The sequence below is a fragment of the Carica papaya genome, chromosome 5 (assembly GCF_054855325.1).
Source record: "Carica papaya isolate Zhongbai chromosome 5, ASM5485532v1, whole genome shotgun sequence".
In the NCBI taxonomy this organism is placed as follows: Eukaryota; Viridiplantae; Streptophyta; class Magnoliopsida; order Brassicales; family Caricaceae; genus Carica; species Carica papaya.
This window is the reverse complement of record NC_142313.1, coordinates 22,296,574-22,323,483: the sequence shown is the minus strand read 5'-3', so window position 1 is coordinate 22,323,483 and position 26,910 is coordinate 22,296,574. Positions and strand designations below refer to the sequence as shown.

The 26,910-nt window shown below is 37.8% G+C and overlaps 1 protein-coding gene across 1 annotated transcript; it reads left to right on the top strand.

The window, feature by feature from the left end:
- Positions 1-8,782: 8,782 nt before the first annotated feature.
- Positions 8,783-9,225, top strand: LOC148255898 (uncharacterized). Its single transcript, XM_088220519.1, has 2 exons — positions 8,783-8,905; positions 9,022-9,225. The coding sequence occupies exons 1-2, from the start codon at positions 8,783-8,785 to the stop codon at positions 9,223-9,225; spliced, it is 327 nt and encodes a 108-aa protein (XP_088076645.1).
- Positions 9,226-26,910: the final 17,685 nt, after the last annotated feature.

The window sequence follows — 26,910 nt, the reverse complement described above, 5'->3', positions numbered from 1 at the left end:
AATAATAACATATAAAAATTAAAATTAAATAAAATCAAAATAAAATAAGAAAATCGACTTAAGATTGAAATTACAAATTACAATATAAGGTTGCAAAATAAAATTAAATGAGTTCAGGTGGCCTTAAGGCCCAAATAAATAGGGGTTCACCTAATACAATTTAGCACGCTGGTGAGCGAGGTGTTACATATACACTTTTAATTTTTTTGCAAATACTAAACATGCATCATGCCAATTCACATTCATATAATATTTCATTTATTTGTCTAAAAATACTCCTTAGAACGTATGAATAAATACCAAATTTCCCTTACCAAAAGGTTGTAGTTTTCCTATGTTCCTCTTATTCTTTCCTTTCCTTCTCTCTCTTTAGTTTTCTCCCTCTCTCTAATATACTTTGCTGAGTGAAAAGTGGAGAATAAGTAGTGAGGAAAAGGGTGGGAAGGGGTCCATATTTATAGGAAAATTGGACCGTTAGATTTTTGCCAAGAGGCACAAATTAAAGAGGAGAAAGGAAGTGAAAAAGTTGACCAACGCGACGTAATGACTAACGAACATAACTGGCGAATGGCCAATGACACGACGATGATGTGATGGTGACACAAAGGCCATGGGTGCACTGGAAAAGGGATGACGCACGCCTCCTAAACGGTAGTGGTGCATCGGCCGAACAACGACCCTTGCCCCCAAGGGGCAGCACGACACGTGGGACCTGTGCGGGCAGAGTAAATTTTTCTATGGCTTTTTCACGGGATTTTTCTGCTGTTTTTCTCTATTTTCTTGAAATTTAAAAATTAGTAAAAATAACAATCAAAATAGTATATAAATAAAATAATTTTTGAATGAACTCAAAATTATACAGAAATTAAAACATAAATTTGAATTGTTAATGGCCTTAAGGCCCAAATAAATAGAGGTTTTACACAACATATCGAGCATGAAGGTTCTGAGGTGTTACAACTTGCCTAGTGTTGATTCTTCCACACAATAATGGTCGATTTCAAGTTTACTATGATGTGTCTCACGTTGGTTTGGGATGCATGCTCATGTGGCATGGTCAAGTAGTAGCTTATTGTTCCAGGTAGCTAAAGCCGCATGAACTGAACCACCCACTCATGACTTTGAGCTTGCTGCCATAGTCTTTGCCCTTACGATATAGCGTTACTATCTATACGATCACACTTTTGAGATCTACGCAGATAATACGAAGTTTGAAATCTTTTTTTTTCAGAAAGAGTTATTGGATGGACCTCTTAAAAGATTATGATTGTAGGATCCTATACTTCCCAAGTAGGGGTAATGTAGTTGTTGATGCCTTTACCTGAAAAAACTCAGCCATCTTGGCCCAGTTGATGGTTTCTACTTGGAGGATGCTCGAGACAATTCACGGTCTCTGACTGAATCATTATGGTGAAGGTGCATACTTTTTCCAAATTCGGATCCAACCCACCCTCTTCATAAGAATTTAGGAAACCAAGTCTATAAATCCTGAAATTTTAAAGTAGATAAACAAGTTTATATCAGAGGACTCTCGTGACTTCAGAATAACCAATGATGTGCTTTATAGGTTTTGAGATCAAATATGGGTATCTAGCAACCCCGGGCTCAGGTTTGATGTTTTGAAGGAACATTAGCCATGTTGGCCTATACCACCCAGTTAGGGATAACGTAGTCACTGATGCTCTTACCTGAAAAGACTCAACCATGTTGGCCCAGTTGATGGTTTCTAGCTGGAGGATGCTTGAGACAATTCACAGTCTCTAACTGAATCATTACGGCGAAGGTGTCGACTTTGTCCAAATTCGAATCTAGCAGACCCTCTTCATAAGAATTTGGGAAACTAAGTATATGAATCCTAAAATTTTAAAGCAGTTAAACAAGTTTGTATTAGAGAGGCCTCGTGACTTCAGAATAACCGATGATGGACTTTATAGGTTTCGAGATCAAATCTGGGTACCTAGTGACCCTAAGCTCAGGTTTGATGTTCTGAAGGAAGCCCATGCATCCAAGTTGTTTATCCATCCAGGAAGTGTGAAGATGTATTAGAATTTGAGGCATTATTTCTGGTGGCCTAGTATTAAAAAAGATACTCTTGAATGTCTCCCGATGTCTCATTTGCAAGCGGGTCAAGGTAGAACATCAGAGACCCAATGGTCTTTAGCAATGTCTCCCCATCCTAGAGTGAAAATAGGAGCATGTAACTATGGATTTTATCACGGACTTGCTGCGGACTAGTTCATATTTAGTGCTCTTTGGGTCATTGTAGATAGATTGATCAAATCTGCTCATTTTCTTACAGTCAAGACTACTGATTCAACTAGCAAGTTGGCCAAGTTGTATGTTGAGGAGATTTTCATGCTCCATGGTATCCTAGCTTTCGTGGTATCTGACAGGGACCCTCATTTTACTTCTTATTTTTCAAAAAATTTCCAAGAAGCTCTTAGCTCCAACCTTTACTTCATCATTACTTACCATCCACAAACTGATAAACAGTCTGAACGAACCATTCAGATGTTGGAGGATATGTTGCATGCCTATGTATTGAATTTTGGTAGTAGTTGGGACCAGCATGTCCCCCTAGCTGAGTTTGCTTACAACAACGACTATCACTCCAATATTTGTATGGCTCCAATAAAGCCCTCTATGGTAGGCCTTACCAGTCCCCTACTTGTTGGAATAAAGTTGGAAACAAGCATCTCCCTGGAACAAATTACATACAGGAGACAATTAATAAGGCTGCCACCATCTATAGAAATCTCATTACTACTCAGAGTTGACAAAAGAGTTACACTGACAACCAAAGGTAGGCTTTGGAATTTGCTATTGATGACCATGTTTTCCTCAAGGTATTTCCATGCAAGAGAAAAATGCGATATGGGAAAAGAGGGAAGCTAAACCCTTTTTTTATTGGACATTTTGAGATTTTAGAACATGTAGGCCCCATGGCTTATCGTATTGCTCTGCCTTCTAAATTCTCTAGCCTACATGATATTTTCTATGTGTCCATGCTAAGGAGGTACCACCATGATCCTTCTCACATCATCCTGCATTAGCATACCTTAGTCCGTTCGAACATGGCTTATGCGAAATATCCTATCGAGATCCCTGATTGAGAGGAGAAGATTTTGAGGAACAAGCGAACTCCAATGGTCAAGGTATTATGGTATCACCACTCCGCTAATGAGGCTACGTGGGAACTGAAAGACGAAATATGGGACAAGTATCCTGAGTTATTCTTAAATTTCAATCTGGAATACCAAATTTTTGTAATGTGGGGAGAAAGTAACACCTCAAAACCTCTGTATTCGAATACTGTATTTTTAAAATTTTCTATTTTAATAAATTACATTGTTTTAATTCTAATAAACTTTTAAAATATATTATGCATGAATTTATCTTAATTTTAAATTTTATTTTTTCCCAAGACAACTTGAAAATTTTCAAAATGATAAAAATAAAATAAAATAAAATAAAAATGAAAAAATAGAGGGAAGGAGCCAAGAACCCATGTGAAAGACCCGCACGCCTACAGCTACACCCGCGCATCCCCACCCGCACGCCTGTTGCACACGCGGGGACGTCACCTCATAGACGTAATCATACATGCATGCTTGCATGTGCCTACGCTCCCCTGTGCATGTTATCCCATCGGGCCTGCCAGCGCATGCTGCCCTCCTAGAGTACACAGCCGCACCCCTTGCCCATTTTAACAGACGGATTGTCCCGTTCATCCCGTTATCCTGCTACCGAGCGTGCATGGCTGTCACATATCATGCATGCTCACATGTGGGGGTGGTCGATCGGCCAAGTCACCGTTTATTACATGTGATCCGATAGATCACATGCATTCATGAGGGCTATTTGAAGCCCCTTTCCCTCCTTCATACAATTTACAGATCACCAAACAACTTTTTATCTTTCCCAAAATCACCAACAACCTCATTGGAACTCTAAAGTGGTCAGGGATTTCTTAGTATTTTTCTTACTCTCCTAACACGAGAGAGTATGGAGAGGATCGAATCAACTCCTATAACCCACTCAACATATGCAATACCAAAACTTAATTGCCTAGAAGTCCCTTCCTCTAATTGAATCTATAATTCTAAAAAGAATGCAAAAACAAAAACTAAGGAGTTCAAACAAGGAAAGGAAAAACAATAGATACTTACTGATAAGTTGATCCCCTCTCCTTGGCTCAATAAGACTTTTGAAGATTCTTAATTTTTGAAGAACCTAAAGAAATTAAGAAAATTAGTAAACCGATAATTCTTGAAGAAAAGCCAAAGCTTTCAATATTATTTCTCTCAAATAAATTGTGTTTACAAACTATGGGCAAAGCCTTTTCCAGAAAAATCCTAGTTGATCACAATCACTTGCAAATTAATAAAATAATATCCTAGATAAAATTATATCTTAATCTAGGATAATTACATAATAAAAAATTGTTCTATCCTAATATAACTACAAGATAAATAATTAAATAATCTTAGGGGTATAAATTACATTAAAATAATACTTAAAATAAGATAGAATTTATCCCATGTGTTTTGATGTAAAACATATGGGAAAATTAATTAAAAAATGGAAAAATTAAGGTAGGGTCCAAGATGATTTTTAAAAAGTGAACGGTCAGCCAAGTCACGGGTTAAACAACCCGTATGGGTTGGGCCAGCCAGTCCATGTTGGTCGCACGAAACAGGTTTGTGGGTTCGGCTTACGTGCTGTGTGCGGGCATGCTGGGTGCATGCCTTATGGCCCATGCAAATGCACAGTGCCACGCACATGTTTACGTGTGCCTTGTGCACACGTCGCACACGCTCGACGAGTGGGTTATTCTTGTTGCGCGCTTAATGCACTGCCTCACGTAGGTGAAGTTCCCGTATGTGCGGGTGGACTCCATGTGCGTTGCACACATGCCAAAGGTAGTTTATGTGTGCCGCACGTGTCTTCCACTATTGTCTCATGCCTTGGGCCCTTTTTGAGCTTCATTAGTGATTGTGTTGTTTACCCATTCTTGCACTAATAGGTTGAAAATACCTTGGAGATTTTGGGCCCAGCTCTGAGTGATTGGGCCCATGGGTAACTGGATTTGTTTCCTCAATAGTCCTAGTTCGTCATTTGGGAACTGTCAGTTTCCAGTTTGTCTTCCTCTTTTATCAGAGTGTCCTTTGTGACTATTCTTGTGTCATCCCCCTTCTTTGATAAGATTTGTCCTTGAATCTTCACCTACATCAAAAGGTGAGGGATCAGATACATTAAAAATAGCAGACACTTCATACTCAACTGACAGATTGATCTTATATGCATTGTTGTTGACACGCTCCAAGACTTGGAATGACCCATCTCCTTGAGGATCTAACTTAGATTTTTGCAGTTTAGGGAATCTTTCCTTTCTCAAGTGAACCCATACCCAATCTCCTAGCTGGAAAACTATGCATTTCCTTCATTTGTTAGCATTACGTGCACAGAATTCATGACATTTCTATATATATTGATGAGTTCAGCTCGTTGCTGTCCATCTGTACTCTTTGTTTCCTCATCTCTGTACTTACCGATAGAGAAGGGTACCATGACGTTTTGGGTTACCTTTACTTACCGCTTTTATTCAACCATTGCAGCCAATAGGGATTGGATGAACAGTGCATGTAAGTCCCAATCTTTCCACGGGCAGGGTGTTTGCCATGTTTGCATAGCCTCCTCCGTCAATAATCATAATGTACTCCTTATCATTGACTAGGCAACATATGTGGAATATGTTATCCCATTATCCATGGTCCTCAACCTTGATTTGCAAGTTGATGGCTCTTTGCACAACAAAGGTACTTCTCTAGTTAGGAGTTCTTGTAATGATCTAAAGCATATCGAAGTACCTGTAAAAAGAAGTTAGTGAAAGTAAAAATACTCCCTTACCTTCACTCGTGTTTACCTCGTAATCTCTCAATTGACAGCTTTGTCTGTCGAGTTGAGCATCCAAAATTAGAATCACTTGCATTGGGTTTGCACGTTAGTCCTTATGATACAATAAGGAATCCTAAAGGATTTTGATTTCTACTAAAGCTCAGAAACAAGCACACAAAATAAGGAATGGTGTGTTTCTCATGTGTTAAGCAACTAGTATTGATTAATCACTTAATTATTTTTTTGTAATGGAACAAAAGTTCAATAAAAGATAAAAACTTAGATCACAAAGAATGACAATTCAGACTGATGCGTAGGGATCCGAACAATTTTAATGGATATAACTGAAAGGTGTATCTATTTATACTACCCTAAATTTGTTGGCTATGCTCTACAACTAGTCAAGTTTCTTTATGCGACGTTGATGCAAGATTATAGAAATGCAATTCAAAAATTAAATATGAATGTTGTGCAGAATGAAAAAAAAAAGTTTTTGCTCGCACCCATTAGGTGAGGTACTCTGCCTTTGATTTCTCAAAAATTTTTCAGTCACCAATCAGGCGGCTACTGTGCTTTTGTAATGCAAATTGCAAACAATGTGCCAATTGCCTTGTAGGCTGCAATCGGGATATTTTATTTTTGTATTTTGGATAGATAGTTTTTTTTAATAATAAAATAAACACAAAATAACTTAAAACAAACAAAAAGAATGGATTCAAGTAATATGAAAATGAATTAACAATCAAAATAAATTTTGAATGTTAATTTAAAAACAAGAATTCTGAAGAACAATAAAGATACTTTGGGTTTTAGGAGCCTAAGCTCTGATATCAGATGATGCAGGAGGGTATGGGGAGGATAGAATCAACTCCTATAACCCACTCAATATATGCAATACTGAAACCTAATTGCCAATAAAACTCCTTCTCTAATTGAATCTACAATCCTAAAAGGCATGCAAAAACAAAAACTTAGGAATTAAAACAAGAAAAGGAAAAATGCCACAGATATTATGATAAAATAATCCTCACTCCTTGGCTCAACAAGATTTCTTGAAGACTCCTACTTCTTCAAAAACTTGAAGAAACTAAGAAAATTAGCAAAGTGCTAATTCTTGAAAAAAAGAAGCCAAACCTTTCAATATTATTTCTCTCAAATGAATTGTGTTTACAACCTATAGGCAAATGGCTAGTTGTAAGCTTTCCCTGGAATAATTCTACTTGATCATAATCACTTGTAAATTAATAAAATAATATCCTGTATAAAATTTTATCTTAACCTAGGATAATTACATAATAAAATATTATTTTATCCTAATTTAACTAAAAGATAAATAATTAAATAGTTTTAGGGATAAAAAATATATTAAAATAATATTTAAAATAAGATAGGATTTATCCTATGTGTTTCCATGTAAAACACATTGGGAAATTAATTAAAACATGAAAAAATTAAGGTGCGATTTAAGAGGATTTTTAAAAAAGGTGGAGGGCTGATCGGGTCGCGAGTAGGACAACCCGTGCAGGCTGGGCGAACATGACGAATGGGACGGCCTGTCTATCCATCGATCACTTGCAGTGACCGCGCGCGGAGTTGCGAGCACTGCCACGTCAAGTGACAGCCTGTGCATGTGCGCAGGCATACGCCTGTAGTGTCACATCATGGGCATGGGCACGTGGGTGTGCGGGCTCACGGGCTCGCAGGCTCACGTGGGGTTTTCTCGCACTGTTTTTCTTTTGATTTTTCCTTAAATTCTAAATAATTTTAGTAAATAATAATAATAAATAAAAATAAAATAAAATAAAATAAATAAAGTAAAATAATAAAGCTAATAAGATCCAAAAAATTGAAGCCCCATGAGTGTAACTACCCTACTCACGACTTGGAATTGGGAGCAATAATCTTTGCCTTAAAGTCACCTAGCACACGGATAGGTGCCACACACTGTGCGCGCACAGATAGGCACCGCACACTGTTCGTGCACGGATAGGAGCCGCACATTGTGCGCGTGCGGATAGGCACCGCACATAGTGCACACAGTAGGCCTGTGCGGATAGGCCCCGTGCACCTTGGGTATGTGCGCAGTAGACCTGCGCACGTAGCACCCAGCGCACTAAGGCCTTACGCGTGAGTGGCAAGTGGCCTATGCACCTGCAGGCAAGCCTATATTGTAGCATCGTTGCCTTGGGTGACGCAATGCATCTGCTTATGGAGCCTGCCTTCCTCCCTTATTTTTTGTGCTGGGCATCTTTTACCTCTCTATCTTAACAAGATTTTGCCACTTGGCATGAATCCAACAGTTCTAAATTTTTATAAATAGGTCATCCCTTCCCACTCTTCTCCACACTTTAATTCTTCTATTTTTTAAGATTTAGAGAGAGAAAAAGAGAAAGAGAGTGATTTAGCGAGAGAATGAGTGAAAGAAAAGAAGAACGGTGAAGGAGGAAATATCAAAGATTTGGTAAGAAATTTAGTATTTTTTTTTATGTCTAAGGAATATTGTTAGATAAAAAAATTATTAAATTACGATAATTATGACCAAACGGATGGTCAGTCGAAACGCATGATCTAGACATTGAAAGATATGTTGCATGCTTGTGTCCTTGACTTTGGCAATAACGTATATGAGTACCTTCTCCTATATGAATTTGTTTACAATAACAGTTATAATTCCAACATCGGCATGACTCTGTATGAAGCATTGTATGGAAGGGTTTGTCGTTCTCCAACTTGTTGGAGTGAAGTTGGGAACCAACACCATTTGGGACCAGACTTCATTTAGGAAACCATTGAGAAGGTCGCAATCATCTGTAAGAATTTGACCACTACCCAGAGTTGTCAGAAGAGCTACATCGATAATCGTAGGTGACCCTTGGAATTTTCCATGCGAGACAAGGTTTTCCTCAAGGTTTTCCCCAACAAGAGAAATATGCAGATTGTGAAAAGAGGGAAGTTAAGCCCTCGATACGTGGGACCTTTTTGGATCATTGATCCTATTGGACCTGTGGTACATCACCTCACTCTATCCTAAGAGTTTACAGGTCTACATGACGTCTTCATGTCTCGATGCTAAAGAGGTACCACCCTGACCTTTCTCATATTATTCCTCTCAATGAGGTACAGGTACAAGCCAACATGACTTATGAGGAGGTTCCCGTGGAGAATTTTGGGTGGATCGATAAGGTCTTGTGCAACAAGACGATTCCCATAGTGAAGGTGAGATGGCAGCATCACATCCCAGAAGAAGCAATGTGGGAGTTGGAAAGTGAGATGAGGGAGAAGTATCTGGACCTATTCGAGACAAATTTAGGAACCAAAATTTTCTAAGGTGGGGAGGATGTAAACCCCACCTATCGTTGTGCTTAATTAATTTGGAAGACTCTATTTATTGGGGCATTTAGGCCGCATTGGACTCATTTAATTTACTTCGCATTATATTTATCATAAAACGTGAATCTTGCTGATTTTTTTATTATTTTGATTTTGTTTTAATTATTTTTATTTAATTTTAAATTAATTCCATTTATATTATCTATTTTATTTTAGTAAAAATTGGAAAATTCGAAAAAAAACAGCGAAATAGAAAAAAATCTCTCGCTGAATTTTTCCCACGGGCAAGCTATGCGCGTGGGATGCCTGCACACTGTGCGCTCATGCACGTGTGTGTCTGTTTGGATTATGTTAACATACTATTTTCTTAATAAATAAATTATTTTAATAATATAATATAGGTCTATAAAGTAGCCAAATGGTAAGTATTTTCTGTTAAAATAATTTACCTTTGAAACCTTACGATGTTATTTAAATACCACTCTCCTTACTGAGTATATGGAACTCATTTTTTCCATGCCCACCCTCCAGATGAGGAAGAAAATGAGGAACTACAGGCTGACCTACTCCTGAAAGTCTTTGAGGATCTCTTGGATCCACAAAACTTGAGTGCATGATTGTTCTTGCATTCTAATGAGTCCAATAGCATAGTGAAAGAAGTGGTCTTATTTTGTGTTTTGATTTTATAATTTGTAGCCACTTCTGCCCTCAGTTATATGTATGTAATTGGAACTCATATATATTTTTAAGGGATTTGTATTAATTTATTCCATTGCATAAAATTTTATCATGCACTCATTCTTCTATTTCTGTATCTGACACCCATTTGCCTCAATTAGCACTTGAGATGTCAGACGTTACATGTCTTCAGTTTTCGCACCACTGCCACGTCGTCGTCGTCGTGTCAGCCATCAATTAATCACATTTGTCAATCGTCGCGTCACATCAAGTCACTTTTTTTTTCCTCTCTCCTTACAAGATTTTTCCATTTGGCACAAATCTAACGATCCTAATTTTCTATAAATAAGGACACTTTTTCACCATTTCTTCGATACTCACAACTTCATTCTTCCATCCACCAAAAAAATTCTAGAGAGAAAGAGAGCGAGAGAGATAGAAGAAAAAGGAATAAAAGAAGGAAAGACGTAGGAAAAACTTCAAGATCTCGGTAAGGAATTTAGTACTTATTTTTACATACTAAGGAGTATTTCTAGATTAATTTAATAAAATTTTAATCGGTTGGTTGCATACTTAATTTTATATAATTTAACATAATTATTATGTGCTAATGCAGGTTTATATGAACGAATATAAACCGATTATTTGCAGGTTTAAAAAAAATTATTTTTTATGCATATGATAAATGTTAAGGCATGTTATATGATATGATGACAACATAAAGTAATGAATCGTAAACATGAGAAATATTTATCGATATCGGCATGCATGGTTTATAAATGATTCGTTAGACTTTTTATCTCTAAGGGGTTTCTATTTCTCCCCTATTTAGTTTGAAAAGACATGAGAGAACCACTCTGTGGATGATGGCATACCTTCTGTCAAGAGTAGTGACATAATATGATTGCAGGGGTCAACTATAGCGAAGTACGAACGTGACTATAGTTTACATGTAGGACCATTGTGGTTGTCACGGCCGTGGTCATAGATCGTGTCATGGTTTGGCAAGCCGTAAATGCACTGATGGTTTAGTAAGCCACAAATTGTTGATATGATATGAAATGAATTTGTCATTCCACATGCATAGTTGTAAATCCATATTGCCCTTAGTAGATAGAAGTTGGAATGACTTCACACGAAGAATAAAATAAGACAAAAGCATGAAATGATTTGTTTGATTTTCTCTATTAAATTTTCAGCATGATTGTTATGATTGACATGATATGATTATGACATGATTTTTCATGATTGATTTGATGTTTTCTTTAAATAAAGTAAATTGTTTTCACAATTATTAAAATGAACCTTTTACATGATTCTCGATAATGAATAAATAAGGTACCCTTTATTTAAGTGTAATTACCTTTACAATCTTAGTGGTATTATTTAAATACTTTTTTCTTGCTAAGTATGTGGAACTCATCCCTTTCCATGACCCCTTAGATGAGGATGATAGTGTGGAACCGATCGTTGACTTACCTCTTGAAGCTTTTGAGAATTCTGTGGATCCAACAACTATTACGAGTGCATGTTTTGTTTCGCACTTTGATGATTCCATATCTTTAGAGGCTTGTATTTGATTTTGTTTCACCTCAATATTGTAAGACTTGGAACTCTATTACTATTTTGAAAGGGATGTAATATTTTATTCTACTATATATAATTATCTTAAATGCACTGGTATCTATTTTTATATTTGCTACTCTTATGCTTTAAGTAGTATTTGCAATGTCACAAAAGGTATCATAGCAGTTACCCTGAATAATCCCTTATAACTGAGGCAGTAGTTTAGAAAATTACTCTAGATGCTTACGATGTTTTCTTTTCTTTTATAGGAATGACATGAGGAATTCCTTTGGTAGAAAGAATTGAGAAACCTGAGGCCTAGGATCCACTTATCAGGCCTGAATTTACCGAGTTTTTCCAAGCCATTTAGGGTCTAACCACAGCTATAGGCTAAAACCAAGCAAACCACTACCAATACCCTCCTGCCCCTGACTATCGACCAGCCAAGAGATCCATTTCCCATAACATAGCTGAGTATCAGAAATTAAACTCATCTCAATTTGAAAGAGGCCCTGACCCCTTAGTAGCAGAAGCCAGGATCCTATAGATAGAGAAACTTTTCTCTATCTTAGATTTAATTGAGGAAGAAAAGATTCCCTTAATAGCCTTCATATTAACCAAAGAAGCCAACACTAGTGGCGGCTTAAGAAAGATATTTTACCCACCTCTATCACCTGGGAGGCTTTTATGGATGCTTTCTTTGAAAACTTATTCCCTATCTATGTTTGGGAAAAGAAAGAGGAGGAATTTTAAGACCTCTGCTAGGAAAATATGATGGTTGCCTAGTATGCAACCCGGTTCATCCAACTGTCTAGGTTTGCCCCTTTAATGGTCACCCCTAAGAGTCATGCGGTTAGGAAATTCTTAAAGGGCCTTCGTGTTGATATTTACGATGAGATTGCGATGTTGAGACCCAACTCTTATGCCTAAGTGCTTAAACATGCTCAGTTGGTCGAAGATCTTATCTCAGCCTAACACCAATGTATTGTCCGAGTCTGTACCCAATAAAACAACACAAACCCTACCAACCAAGAAGGAGATTGCCTGACCCACTTAGTAGCCACCCTGATAAAAGATCCTGAGTTTCCCCTCCTCCTACTTTGCCTCCACCTAGTGGACACCCTGCTCGACCTACCCAAGCATGTTAGCATTGTGGATGCTTTCATGGTGATTAACCTTGTTGGCGTTTGAATAATGCCTGCTACAAGTGCGACAAAACTTAGCAATTCATAAAAGATTGTCCCCAGCGGCCGAAGGGCATGGCCAGACCAATAGCCCAGGGTCGTGAGTACCATCTTGATGAGTTCGGTGCCCTCACCACTCCTGTTGTCATTCAGGATATGTTTTCTATACATGACACTACTGCTAGAGCTTTGATTGATATAGATGCTACCCACTCTTTATTTCTTGTTCTCTTACTTGTATATTAGACGTTAAGCCTAAACCTTTAAATGAGATATTAGCAGTAGAGACTCCTTCTAGAGGTCTTTTAGAAGCTCATTGTGTGTATAAAAATTATAAAATAAACGTTTTAGGAGTAGAATTGTTAGTAGATCTTATACTCTTAGATTTCTCAGGATTTGATGTCATCTTAGGTATGAATTGGTTAAAAAAACATAGAACAGTTGTTAACTATGAAAGCAAAATTATAATTTTTCGTTCACCAAAAATGAAATAAAATTTTATGGGTTTTGTTTGCTATTCTCTAACCTTTGAATAAACAAGAATATGGAAGTCAACCCCGCCGTATATGCAATCCCTACTATTTGTAATGTTATGGATGTCTTTTTGGAGGAACTACCTTATCTACCTCACCTACGGGAGATAGAATTCTCCATCAATTTGCTTCCAAGAATGCAACAAATCTCAAAGCCTGCTTATTGCATGAGTCGCACTGAACTTGCTGAACTTGAGCAGTAGCATTCCGAGCTTCTTGGGTAGAAATTTATTCGCCCTAGCCATTCCCCTTGGGGTGCCCTTTTGCTATTTGTAAAGAAGAAAAATGGTTCCCTCCGATTGTGTATTGACTATAGAGAACTCAACCGAGTGATGGTAGAAAGTAAGTATCCTTTACCCCTGATTGATGATCTCTTTGATAAGTTGTAAGGTGCTATGGTTTTCTTGAATATCAATTTTAAATCAAAGTACTATTAGTTGAGAGTGATGGAAGAAAACATCCCTAAAATGGCCTTTCAATGCCGATATGGTCAGTACGAGTTCAAAGTTATGGCTTTTGGACTGATTAATGCTACCCTCTTGGATATAATAAACAAGATTTTCTAGCATGCCCTGGATCAATACGTCATCATGTTCATTGATGAATTCTGGTGTACTCGAAGAGCCGCGAAGAGCATGTAGACCACTTATCTTAAGTATTGGAGACCCTCCGCCCGAATAACTTATATGCAAAATTTAGTAAACGTTTTTTCTAATTGGATTGAGTTTCTTTCCTTGGTCATGTAATTTCTAGCGAGGGAGTTTCTGTTGATCCATCTAAGGTTGAAACTTGATTAATTGGAACCCACAAATGAATGCCACTGAGTTACTTAGTTTCCTTAGTTTAGCCGATTACTATCAGCAGTTCATCAATGGGTTTTCCAAGATTGCAACTCTGTTGACCTGCCTCACCCGGAAGGGTGTAGCTTTTTTTTGGGATCATGAGTATGAAGAAATTTTTGCCGAATTGAAGTATCGCCTCACTTTTTCCCTAGTGTTGATCTTTCCTGACAACATTGGACGATTTCAAATTTACTGTGATGCATCTCATGTAGGTTTGAGATGTGTCTTGATGTAACACGGTCAGCTAGTCGCTTATGGATCCAGATAACTGAAATCCTATGAGTGTAACTACCCCACACATGACTTGGAGTTGGCTGCCATAGTCTTTACCTTAAAGATATGGCACCACTATTTATATGGTTAGATATTTAAAATTTATACTAACCATAAAAGTTTGAAATATATATTTCACAGAGAGAACTGAATATGAGATAGAGATGCTGGATGAACCTCCTGAAAGATTATGATTGCAAGATCCTCTACTACCCTAGTAGAGGTAATGTGGCTGCTAATGCCTTGAGCTAAAAGGAGTCCACTTTGTTGGCCAGGATGATGGCCTTCGATTGGAAGTTAGTTGATGCAATGCAGGCACTCCGCCTTACTCATTATGGCAATGGTGCCTACCTCACCCAGAGATCACTAACAATGTCCTATGTCAGTTCCAGGATCATCTTTGGGTTCCTATCGCTGTTAAGATGGATGTTCTTAAGGTTTTCCATGCCTCCAAGTTATCCATTCACCCTGGAAGTACCAAGATGTACCAGGACTTAAGGCACTAATAGTAGTGGCCTAGAATGAACAAAGACATTGTTGATTATGTCTCCCGATGCCTTACTTGCTAGCGAATTAAGGCGGAACATCAAAGATCCGGTGGTTTGTTGCAAGGCTTCCCTATTCTGGAATGGAAGTGGGAGCACGTGACCATGGACTTTTTTCACAAGTTTGTTGAGAGCCTGTTCTGATCACAACGCAATATGGGTTATTGTTGATAGGTTGAACAAGATTCACTCATTTCCTGCATATCAGAATAATAGACTCCACCAACAAGTTAGCCTATCTCTATGTCGAGGAGTATTGAACTTCACGAAGTTTCCTCTTCTATTGTTTTAGATAGAAACTCCCGATTCATCTCCTATTTTTGGGACAATTTTCAAGAAGCCCTTGGTTTGGGATTATACTTCAATACTGCCTATCACCCTCATATCAATGGTCAGTTTGAATGTACCATCTAGACACTCGAAAATATGTTGTATCCTTGTGTTCTCGACTTTGGTGATAATTGGTATGAGTATATTCCTTTATGTGAATTTGCTTATAATAACAATTATCATTTCAGCATTAGCATGGCTCTGTATGAAGCCTATTTGGTAGGCCATGTCGTTCCCTTACTTGCTGGAACAAGATCAGGAACCAGCATCACTTGGGATTGGACTACCTTCAGGAGACCATTCGTTAAACTCCACTCACCACTGTGCTAAATTTTTATATGAAAACTCCTACTTATTTGGCCCTTAAGGCCACCTAAACTCATTAAAATTTATTTCATAGTTTATATCGTATTTAATACTTTAAATTTGTAATTTTAATTTATTCAGATTTTGTTATTATATCTTATTTATTATTATTAAAAAAAAAATCAGGAGAAAAATGGGAAAATATGTCAAAATCTTGCGAGAAAACGCCCACGGGAGAGGCTCGCCTGTACAGGAACAACACGCAATGTGCGCGCGTGCGTGTGTGGCCAGTGCAGGACATGCACACATCCCATCCATACAGGGCAAGGGACCAGTTTGCGTGTGCATCCCATCATACGCAGACATACTAGTTCGCGCCCAGAGAGGGCTAGGCTCCATGTGCCCTGTGCATGCACCGTCCGAACAATAAGTCTGTGCAAATAGGCCTATGCACTTGGGACTGCATGCAGCGCCCTGCACTGTAGGCCCTCCACACTTGCAGAATAGGCTGGCACCTACAAGCTAGGCATGTAGTGTGTGCCTAGCTTGGTGAGGTACACTACCACCTCAAGGAGTGTGCTGTCACCACCTTGGGTGGAGAGCCACTATCGGTGGAGGATTCTTCCTCCGTTTTTTGCACTGCCATCGTGTTAGGTCAAATCGCTCATCTTTCACTATACTTTCTCTATTCTCACAAGATTTTTTTACTTGGCACAAATCTAACGGTCCCCATTTTCTATAAATTGGGACCCTTTTCTTCTATTTCCTCATCATTTCCATTTCATTCTTCCATCTTCTAAGACCTTAGAGAGAGATGAAGTGATCTAGAGACAAAAGAAGAAGAAAGGTGTATGAAAACTTCAAGGTTTCAGTAAGGAATTTAGTATATCCTTAAACATCTTACAGAGCATTTTTAAAAAATCAAAATACTGAAGTTTGTGGTTTGTGCTTTGCATGTTTCATGTTTAGTAGTTCTAATAAAGTGATTTGTTCTTAATTTCAAACATGTTATGTAATTTATAGGCACTTGATGATTTATAGATTAATTAAATAACATGAATCCAGTGATAATTTTTTGAAATATATATAAAAAAAAGAAAGAAAGATAAGGGGAATGAGCCTGAATAGTCCAAAAAATATATGTATTTGTATTGATATACATAATGCATCAAGTGTCTCGTTAGGCTTTCTATCTCTAAGGGGTTTATGTTTCCCCTTCCCTCATCTGGTCTGTAAAGACGTGAGAAGACCATTTCCTATGGATGATGGTGTACCTTCTGACGAGAGCAGTGACGCAAATATCTATTTGGGGTCATCTTTGGCTAAGTACTGCCGTGGCTATAGAACATCTGATAGGACCATTATGGTTTGTATGATCGTGGTCATAGTTCGTACCATGGTTTGGCAAGCCAGAAATGTGCCTGAGCAAATTGCCATTATATATTTGATCTGGTCATTCCATATGAGTAGTTGAAAATCTGTATCTGCCTTCAGAGATGGAAGTCAGAATGACTTCGCAAAGCATGACACGAAAATATGAGCATTTCATGATTTGTTTGATTTTCTCTATGTTAAGTATGATTTTGATTTGATTATTGTGACTTTGACATGATGTTTCTTTTAATAAATAAAATTATTTTCATAAAGTAAGAAAGGACCTTGATGTGACTGATGGTAAATATTAATGACATAATTATTCACTTTTAAAATCTTACGATGTTATTTAAATACAATTTTTCTTATTGAGTATATGGAACTCACTCTTTTCATGCCCCCCAAATGAGGAAGATAGTGAGGAACGGATCACTGACCTACCCCTTGAAGTCTATAAGGATCCTGTGGATCCACAAATCTCGAATGCATGACTTGTCCCACACTTTGATGAGTCTAATTGTATAGTGAAAAAAGTGGCCCTTTTGTATTATGATATTTTGTATTTTGTTACCACTTTTGGCCTCAGTTATATAAGTGTAATTGGAACTCATATATTTTGGTAAGGAATTTGTAATAATTTACTCCACTTCATATAATTTTTATCATGCACTCATAATCTATTTTTGTATATAGAACTCTTATGCCTTAATTAGCATTTTGGATGTCACAGATGGTATTATAGCAATTACACAGACCAAATCCCTTACAACTGAGGCTATAGGTAGGTAGACCCTTAGGATATATGGGAAAATAAGTCATTTTTTCCAAACTAGACCACCAACTGTCTTCCTTTCTTTTGTAGGAATAATGCAAGGGAGACTTTCATAGAATGTACCGAATGACCCGAGGCCTAAGACAATCCAATGAGGGCCAAATTTACCTAACTCTTCTAAGCTATCCAAGGATTGACCGCAGCCGTAGGACAGAACCAAGCCAACCCTTGTCAACACCTTACCCCGGGATACCGAATAACTAAAAGGTCTATCTCTTACAACATAACGGAGTTTAGGAAGTTTAACCCGCCACACTTTGAAGGTGGCCTTGACCCCTTAGTAACCGAAGCTTGGATCTTGCAAATAGAGAAGCTTTTCTCTTTTCTAGACCTAATTGAGGAACAGAAAGTGCCCCTAACAACCTTTATGCCAATCGGTAAAGTAGAATACTGGTGGCGACTTAAGAAAGAAGTCTTGCCTACCCCTCCACCTGGGAAGCTTTCATGGATGCATTCTTTGATAAATTTTTTCCAGCCTATGTCCAAGAGAAGAAGGAGGATGTATTTTAGGATCTCTACTAAAAAAAATCCAACGATTGCCCAATATGCAGCCTGATTTGTCCAACTATCTAGGTTTGCTCCTCTATGATCATCGCCAAAAGTCATAAAGATAGGAAGTTTCTGAAAGGCCTTTGTGCCGATATCTATGATCAAGTTGTGATGCTAAGACTCAACTCGTATGCCGAGGTGATAGAACATGCCCTGTTGGCTGAAGACCTCATCTTGACTAGACACCAATGCATTGCCCAAGTCTATACCCAACAACAACAACCCCAATAACTCTGAAGAAACTTGCCTGACCCAGTAAGTAGCCAACCTGATAAACGAAATCGAGTTGCACTTCATCCTACTCTTACTCCATTTATTGGACAACCTACCCGACCTTCCTAACCATGTCAACATTGTGGTCGCTCGTATGTTGAATTACCCTGTTAGCGTATCAATCATGCCAGCTATCAATGTGGAAGCACCAAATACCTTATAAAGAACTGCCCTCTGTGGTCGAAGGATGTGGCCAGACCTGTAGTCCAGGGTCGTGTGTACCACCTAGATAACTCGGTGCCATCTCCGCTCCTGGCCTTATCCAAGGTATGCTTTCCATTCATGATACTTTTTCTAGGACTTTAATTGATACAGGTGTTACCCACTCTTTTATCTCTTGTGCATTTGTTTGTAAATTAAAAATTAAGCCTGAAGCTTTAAAAAAAATATTAGCTGTAAAAACTCCCTCTAGGGGATTATTAGAAGCTTACTACGTGCATAAAAATTATAAGGTAAAAGCTTTGAAAATAGAAATATTTTTAGACAAAATACTCTTAAATTTCTCAAGGTTTGATGTTATTTTAGGAATGGATTGATTATAAAAATATAGGCCAATTATTGATTGTGAAAGTAAAGTTTTAACTTTGTGAACTCCGAAAAAGAAATAAAATCTATTTTTTCTCCCTAACAATTGAATAAACAAGAATATGGATGCTTATCTTTTTATGTATTCCATTCCCATTATTTGTAACTTTTTGAAAGTTTTTCAAGTCGAATTACCTAGTTTACCTCCTCTGCGAGAGATAGAGTTTTCTATCAAACTTATTCCTAGAACGCAACTAATTTCAAAACCTGCCTATCGCATGAGTTGTGTTGAGCTCGTAGAATTAGAAAACTAGCTTTTTAAGCTTCTTAGCCAGAAATTTATTCACCTTAGTCACTCCCCTTGGAGCGCTCTAGTGTTATTTGTAAAAAAATAAGGACGACTCCCTCAGATATGCGTAGAGTACCAAGACCCAACTGAGTAACAATAAAGAGTAGGTATCCTCTACCTCGAATTGACGATCTTTTTGACCAATTGCAAGGAGTCACAGTCATCTCCAAGATTGATCTCAGATCGGGATACTACCAGCTGAGAGTCAAAAAAAAAAATATTCCAAAGACTACTTTTCAGTGTAGATGCAGCCTGTACAAGTTCAAAGTGATGTCGTTTGAGTTAACTAATGCCCCAATTGCCTTCATGGATCTCATGAACAATGTTTTTGGGCATGTACTGGATTAGTACGTTATCGTGTTCATTGATGACATCTTAATATACTCCAAGAGCCCAAAGGAACATGCAGTCGACTGTCTGAAGTGCTGTGAACACTTCGTCGGAACCAACTGTTTGCTAAACTTAGTAAATACTCTTTTTAGTTGGATCAAGTTTCCTTTCTTAGTTATGTGATTTCGAGTGAAGGAGTTTCTGTCGATTTGGTCAACATAGAAATGGTGATCAACTGGAACTCACCCACCAATGTAGCTGAGGTGCGTAATTTTCTTGGCTTGGTAGGTTACTACCGACGATTTATCGACAGATTTTCCAAGATTATTGCTATGTTGACTGGATTCAGTCGAAAAGGTGTACTTTTATCTAGGATTATGAATGTGGTGAAGGTTTTATGCATTTAAAACATCATCTTATCTTTACCCTGACATTGATCCTCCTTGACAACACTGTAAGATTTTAGGTCTACTGCGATACATCACATATTACTTTAGGATGCATTTCGATGCAGTATTGTAAAGTGGTCATTTATGGATCCATACAGTTGAAACCCCATTAGTGGAATTACCATACTCACGATCTGGACTTGACAGCCTCTTTACCTTGAAGATATGGCGCCATTACCTATTTGGTTAGACCTTTTAATTTACACTGACCACAAAAGTTTAAAGTACATCTTCTTGTAGAGGGAGTTGAATATGAGACAGAGATGTTGGATAGACCTCTTGAAGGACTATGACTGCAAGATCATCTACTATCCTAATAGAGGGAATGTAGTCATTCATGCCTTGAGCCTAATGCTATTTGGGTCATTGTTGACAAACTAACCAAGACTGCCCGATCTTGCCCATCAGGACCACTGACACCACCAGCAAATTCGCTCGCTTTTATGTCGATGAAATTGTTCAACTCCATGGTGTTCTCTCATTGATTGTATCTAATCAAGATTCACCTCTTACTTTTGGGATAACTTTCAGGAAGCGCTTGTGTCCTGTATTGTACTTCAACACTGGTTATCATCCCCAACTTTAGCGATAGCTGGTATGAGTATCTTCCCCTATGTGAATTTGCTTATAATAATAGTTATAATTCTAGTATCGACATGGCTCCATATGAAGCCCTATACGGTAGGCCCTGCCATTCTCCCACTTGTTGGAGCAAAGTTGGAAACCAGCGCCATTTGGAATCAGACTTCATCCAGGAGACTGTTGAGAAGGTTGCGATCATCCATAGGACCTGACTACTGCCCAAAGTCATCAGAAGAGTTACGCTAATAATCGTAGAAGACCTTTGGAATTGGCCGTTAGAGACCAAGTCTTCCTTAAGATTTTCCCCTACAAGAGAAAATTGCAGTTTAGGAAAATAAAGTAGTTGAGCCCTCATTAAGTGGGACTTTTTTGGATAGTGGAGAGTACTATACCAGTAGTATTCTGCCTTACTCTGCCTCAAGTGTTTGTAAGTCTACATGATGTTTTTCATGTCTCCATGCTCAAAAGGTACCACCCTGACCCTTCTCATATCATCCCTCACGATGAGACGTAGGAACAAGCTGATATGACTTATGAGGAACTTCCCATGGAAATTCTTGGTTGGATCGAAAAAATTTTACGTAACAAGATGATCCCCATGGTGAAAGTGCAATGGTAGCACCACATTCTAGAAGAAGAGACATGGGAGTTGGAAAACGAGATGAGAGAGAAGTTCTCACCCCTATTTAAAACAAATTTGTGGGACCAAATTTTTAAGGTGGGGGGGGATATAACACCTTCCTCACCACCAGGCTAAATTTGTATCCTAAAACCCCTACTTATTCGGGCCTTAAGACCACCTAAACTCATTTAAATTTATTTCGTAGTTTATATCGTATTTCATAATTTTAATTTGTAATTTTAATTTATTAGGATTTTATTATTATATTTTATTTATTATTATTATTATTGTTGTTGCATTTATTACTAAAAAAAATTGAGGAGAAAAATGGGAAAATAGGTTTAAATCACACGAAAAAAGGCCCCGAGGGAGAGGCTCACCCTTGCGGGTATAGCATGTTGTGCGTGTGTGTGCGCGTGCAGCTAGCACAGAACGTGCGCATTGTGAGAATGTCCCATCCGCGCAGGGCGTGGAGCCAGTCTGTGTACATCACATTGCGCACGCACAAGGCTAGGCATCGGGTCCCCTATGCGCAAGCCGTCCGTGTATTAGGCCTACGTGCAAAAGCCTGTGCACAACGCCCTGCACACTATAGGCCTTGTGCGTGGTAGGATAGGTCGATGCTTACAGGTTAGGCTTGTAGTGCACAGCAGGATAGGTCAATGCTTGCAAGCTAGGCCTGCAGGGTGCGACCAGCTTGGTGAGGCGCATAGTCGCCTGGGGCAGTGCGCTGCCACCCCCTTGGGCACCATGCGCTACCTTGGGCGGTGTGCCACAACCTTGGGCAATGTACTGTCGCCTTTGGTAGAGAGCCGCCACCGATGGAGATTCTTTCTCCATTTTTTGCATCATCATTGCTTCGCATCAAATCGCTCACCTTTCTCTCTCCTCACTGGATTTTGCCACTTTACGCAAATCCAATAATCTACATTTGCTATAATAGGGACTCTTTTCTTCCATTTTCCTCATCACTTCAATTTTATTCTTCCATCTTCTAAGAGCTTAGAGAGAGAGGGAGTGATCTAGAGAGAGAAGGAGAGGAGAAGAACAAGAAAGGTGTAGGATTATTGGATTTTTGTTTTGTGTTTTATATGTTTCATGTTTAGTAGTCCAATAAAGTGATTTATTATTGATTTCAAGCATTCTATATGATTTATAGGCACTTAATGATTCGCATGTAAATTAAATAATATAAATCCAGTGATAATTTTTTGAAATATATATATAAAAAACGAAAGAAATAGAAAGAGAAAGAGCCTGAATGGTTTGAAAAATATATGTATTTGTATTGACATGCATAATGCATTAAGTGTTTTGTTAGACTTTTTATCTCTTAGGGGTTTTTATTTCTCCCTCCCCATCTGGTCTAGAAAGGCGTGAAAGGACCACTCCCTGTGGATGAAGGCATACCCTCTGATAAGAGCGGTGATACAAATATATATTAGGGGTCAATTTTGGCTAATTACTGTCGTGGCTATAGAATATTTGATAGGACCACTATGATTGGTATGACCATGGTCATAGATTGTATCATGGTTTAGCAAGTCAGAAATGTGCCTGAGAAAATTACCGTTATATATCTGATTTGATCATTCCACATGGGTAGTCAAAACGACTTCGTGAAGTATGACATGAAAATCTGAGCATTTCATGATTTGTTTGATTTTCTCTATTGTTAAGTAAGATTTTGATTTGATTATTGTGACTATGACATGATGTTTCCTTTAATAAAGAAAGTTATTTTCTTAAAGTAAGATAGGACCCTAATATGACCTGATGGTAAGTATTAATTATATAATTATTCACTTTTAAAATCTTACGATGTTATTTAAATACTATTTTCCTTACTGAGTATATGGAACTCACTTTTTCCATGCCCCCCAAATGAGGAAGATAGTGAGGAACCGATTGCTGACCTATCCCTTGAAGTTTATGAGAATCCCGTGATTCACAACTGTGAATGCATAACTTGTCCCGTACTCTGGTGAGTCCAATCGCATAGTGAAAGAAGTGGCCCTTTTGTATTCTAATATTTTTTATTTTATTACCACTTCTGGCCTCAGTTATATATATGTAATTGGAATTCATATATTTTTTGTAAAGGATTTGTAATAATTTACTCCACTGCATAAAATTTTTATCATGCACTCATAATCTGTTTCTGTATCTAGTACCTTTATGCCTTAATTAGCAATTGGGATGTTACACCATTGAGAAAGTGGCCATTATTTGAAAAAATCGAGCCACTACTCAGAGTCGTCAGAAGAGCTATGTTGATAACTAAAGAAGACCACTGGAGTTTACTGTTGGCGACAATGTTTTCCTCAAGATCTTCTCTTACAAAGGTAAAATACAATTTAGTAAGAAGGGTAAACTAAGCACCTGTTATGTGGGACCTTTTCTAATCGTGGAACATATCGGACTTGTGACGTACCACCTCACTCTGCCTCTAGAGTTTGCGGTTCTGCATGATGTCTTTTATGTCTCCATACTTATAAGGTACCACCCTAACCCTTCTCACATCATTCCTCACCAAGAGATGCAAGTCCAAGCAAACATGACTTACGAAGAACTCCCTACAAAAACACTTGATTGGATCATTAAAGTTCTGCGCAAGAAGAGGATCCTAATGGTGAAGGTGAAGTGGCAACATCACACTCCGAAAGAGACGACATGGGAACTAAAGAGTGAAATGCGGAGACATTTTCTAGTTTATTTATGAGAAATTTGGAAGACCAAATTTTTTAAAAGGTGGGGGAATGTAACACTCGAAAACCTTTGCACCAAATTATTGGGTAAAATCTCTAATTATTCGAGCCTTAAGGCTATTTGAACTCTTCATGCTCTGATCCTCGAATGAATTGGGTTTAAATTTAATTATTTAAAATTTTACAAACTAACATATTGTTTATTTAATTAAATAATTGTTAAATTATTTTAAATTGTTCAATTATTTAATTTATTTAAAAAATATTTTATGAAAAATGGAGAAGGAAAATTTTGCAAAAAAATCCTGCGAAAAAGGCCACAGGAAAGCTTCCTTGTCTACACAGACCCGGGATGTGCGCCTATGCTCATGTCTCATTTATGCGGGGCACGAGGCACACAGTCTGCGTGCGTCACATCACGCATAGACAGGTATGCGTGTGATAGGCTTGGACAATGCACGCTGCCCCTTGGGGAGCATGTTCTGTCAATTGGGCAGAGTGCTGCTGCCAGTTAGGCGACGTGCCGCCATTAGTTGGGTGGCATGCCTCTAGTTTTTACACCGCTATCGTGTCGGCCATCCATCAGTTGTGTCTGTCAGACATCACGTTGCATCAAGTCATATTTTCCTTTGCTCTCTCCTCATAAGATTTCACCACTTGGCACAAATATCACATTCCCCATTTTCTATAAATAAGGACCACTTTTCATCATTTTTTCACCACTCCAACTTCATTCTTCCATCCACCAATGAAATTCTAGAGAGACAGAGAGTGAGAGAGAGAAGAGGAAGGAATAAAAAAAGGCAAGACATAGGAAAAACTTCAAGATTTCAGTAAGGAATTTAGTATTTATTTTTACATACGAAGGAGTATTTCTAGATTAATTTAATGAAATCTTAATCGGTTGTTTTCATACTTAATTTTTTATGATTTAACACAAATATTATGTGCTAATGTATGTTTATATGAACGAATATAAACCAGTTATTTACATGTTTAACTACAATAATTATTTATGCATATGATAAATATTAAGGCATGTTATATGGTATGATGATAAGATAAAATAACAAAGCATGATGTTATATTGTAAACATGAGAAATATTTATCAGTATTGGCATGCATGGTTTATAAATTATTCGTTAGGCTTTTTATCTCTGAGGGGTTTCTGTTTCTCCCCCACCTAGTCTAAAAAGACGTGAGAGGACCGCTCTCTGTGAATGACGGCAGACCCTTTAATAGGAATGGTGATGCGATATGATTGTAGTGGTCACCTTTGGTGAAGTACGACTGTAACTATAGTTTACATGTAGGACCACTATGGTTGGCACAACCGTGGTCATAGATCGTGTCATGGTTTGGCAAGATTTAAATATGTTGATGGTTTAGCAAGTGATAAATTGCAAATATAATATTAAATGAATTGGTCATTCCACATGGGTAGTCAGAAATCTATATTGCCCTCAGTAGATGGAAGTTGAAACTACTTCGCACAAGGAATAAAATAAGACAAAAACATGACATGATTTGTTTGATTTTCTGTATTAAATTTTCAGCATGATTGTTATGATTGACATGATATGATTGATGGAATTTGATATGACTATGACATGATTTCACATAATTGATCTGATGTTTTCTTTAAATAAAGTAAACTATTTTCATAATTATTAAAATGAACCTCTTACACGATTCTAAAAAAATGAATACTGTTTTTCTTACTGAGTATGTGGAACTCACCCCTTTCTATGCCTCCCTCAGATGAGGACAATAGTGAGGAACTGATCGTTGACCTACTTCTTGAAGTTTTTGAGGATCCCGTGGATCCGTGAACTATTACAAGTGCATGTTTTGTTTTGCACTCTGATGAGTCCATCTTTGTAGAGGCTTGTATTTAATTTTATTTTGCTTTAATATTGTAAGATATGGAACTCTATTACTATTTTATATGGGATTGTAATATTTTATTATGCTGAATATAATTATCTTAAATGCACTCGTATCTATTTATGTATCTATCACCCTTATACTTTAATTAGTATTTAGGATGTTACATAAATCCTCCCTATTGGAATCATAGTCGACTAAGCAAAAGCTTATCAAAGTAGTTGGACAACAAAAAGTGAAGAGAAAGACGCCATGGACTCACCTAATAAGTCAATCCTCCCCGCTCAACGAAGAATTCTGAAATTCTTAACTTGAAGATGCATGAAGAACATAAAAATTAATATATCTAATTTAAACAAAAGCTTCCTTATTGATATTTTGAAATTATGTGTTACATCCTATGGGCAAAGACCTTTATATAGGCTTTTCTCGGAATAGTTTTAAATGATTACAAAGGCTTGAAAAATAATTAAAAGATAAAATCTATCCTAATCTAGAACTTAAAATACTAATTAAATAATCCTACAGGATAGAATTACATTTATCCCAAGTGATTTTAATTAAAAAAACAAAAGGGAAATATGAAAAAGAGGGCTAAAAATTCATATAGGTTGCTACAATTTCAAGCCACGCATGCGGCATGTGTGGCTAGTGCGCCCACACCTGTGTAGGCAGTGTGGGTGTGCGCGACATTCCCCCGTGTGCACTATGCATGTGTAACATGCCCATGCGCACACAGTGCGTGCACAATAGGCCTGTGTACGGTTTATGCGTGTGCACCTTGACTGTGCTGCACATGTGCATTGGCCAGTGCTCAGGAAGTTTGCCCGCACGCTTGGCTCACGTGCCTCATGTGTGGGTGAGCACGTTAACATGTGTAACACATGTGTCCTTCCCTTCTTCAAGGCCGAATGGCCCTCCTTGGTGTTGCTCTCATGGTTCCC

Coding starts and splice junctions, on each gene's coding strand:
- LOC148255898 (XM_088220519.1), top strand. CDS start 8,783: ATGCGAGACAAGGTTTTCCTCAAGGTTTTCCCCAACAAGAGAAATATG. Junction 8,906..9,021: donor TTGATCCTATTGGACCTGTG/GTACATCACCTC, acceptor AATGAGGTACAG/GTACAAGCCAACATGACTTA.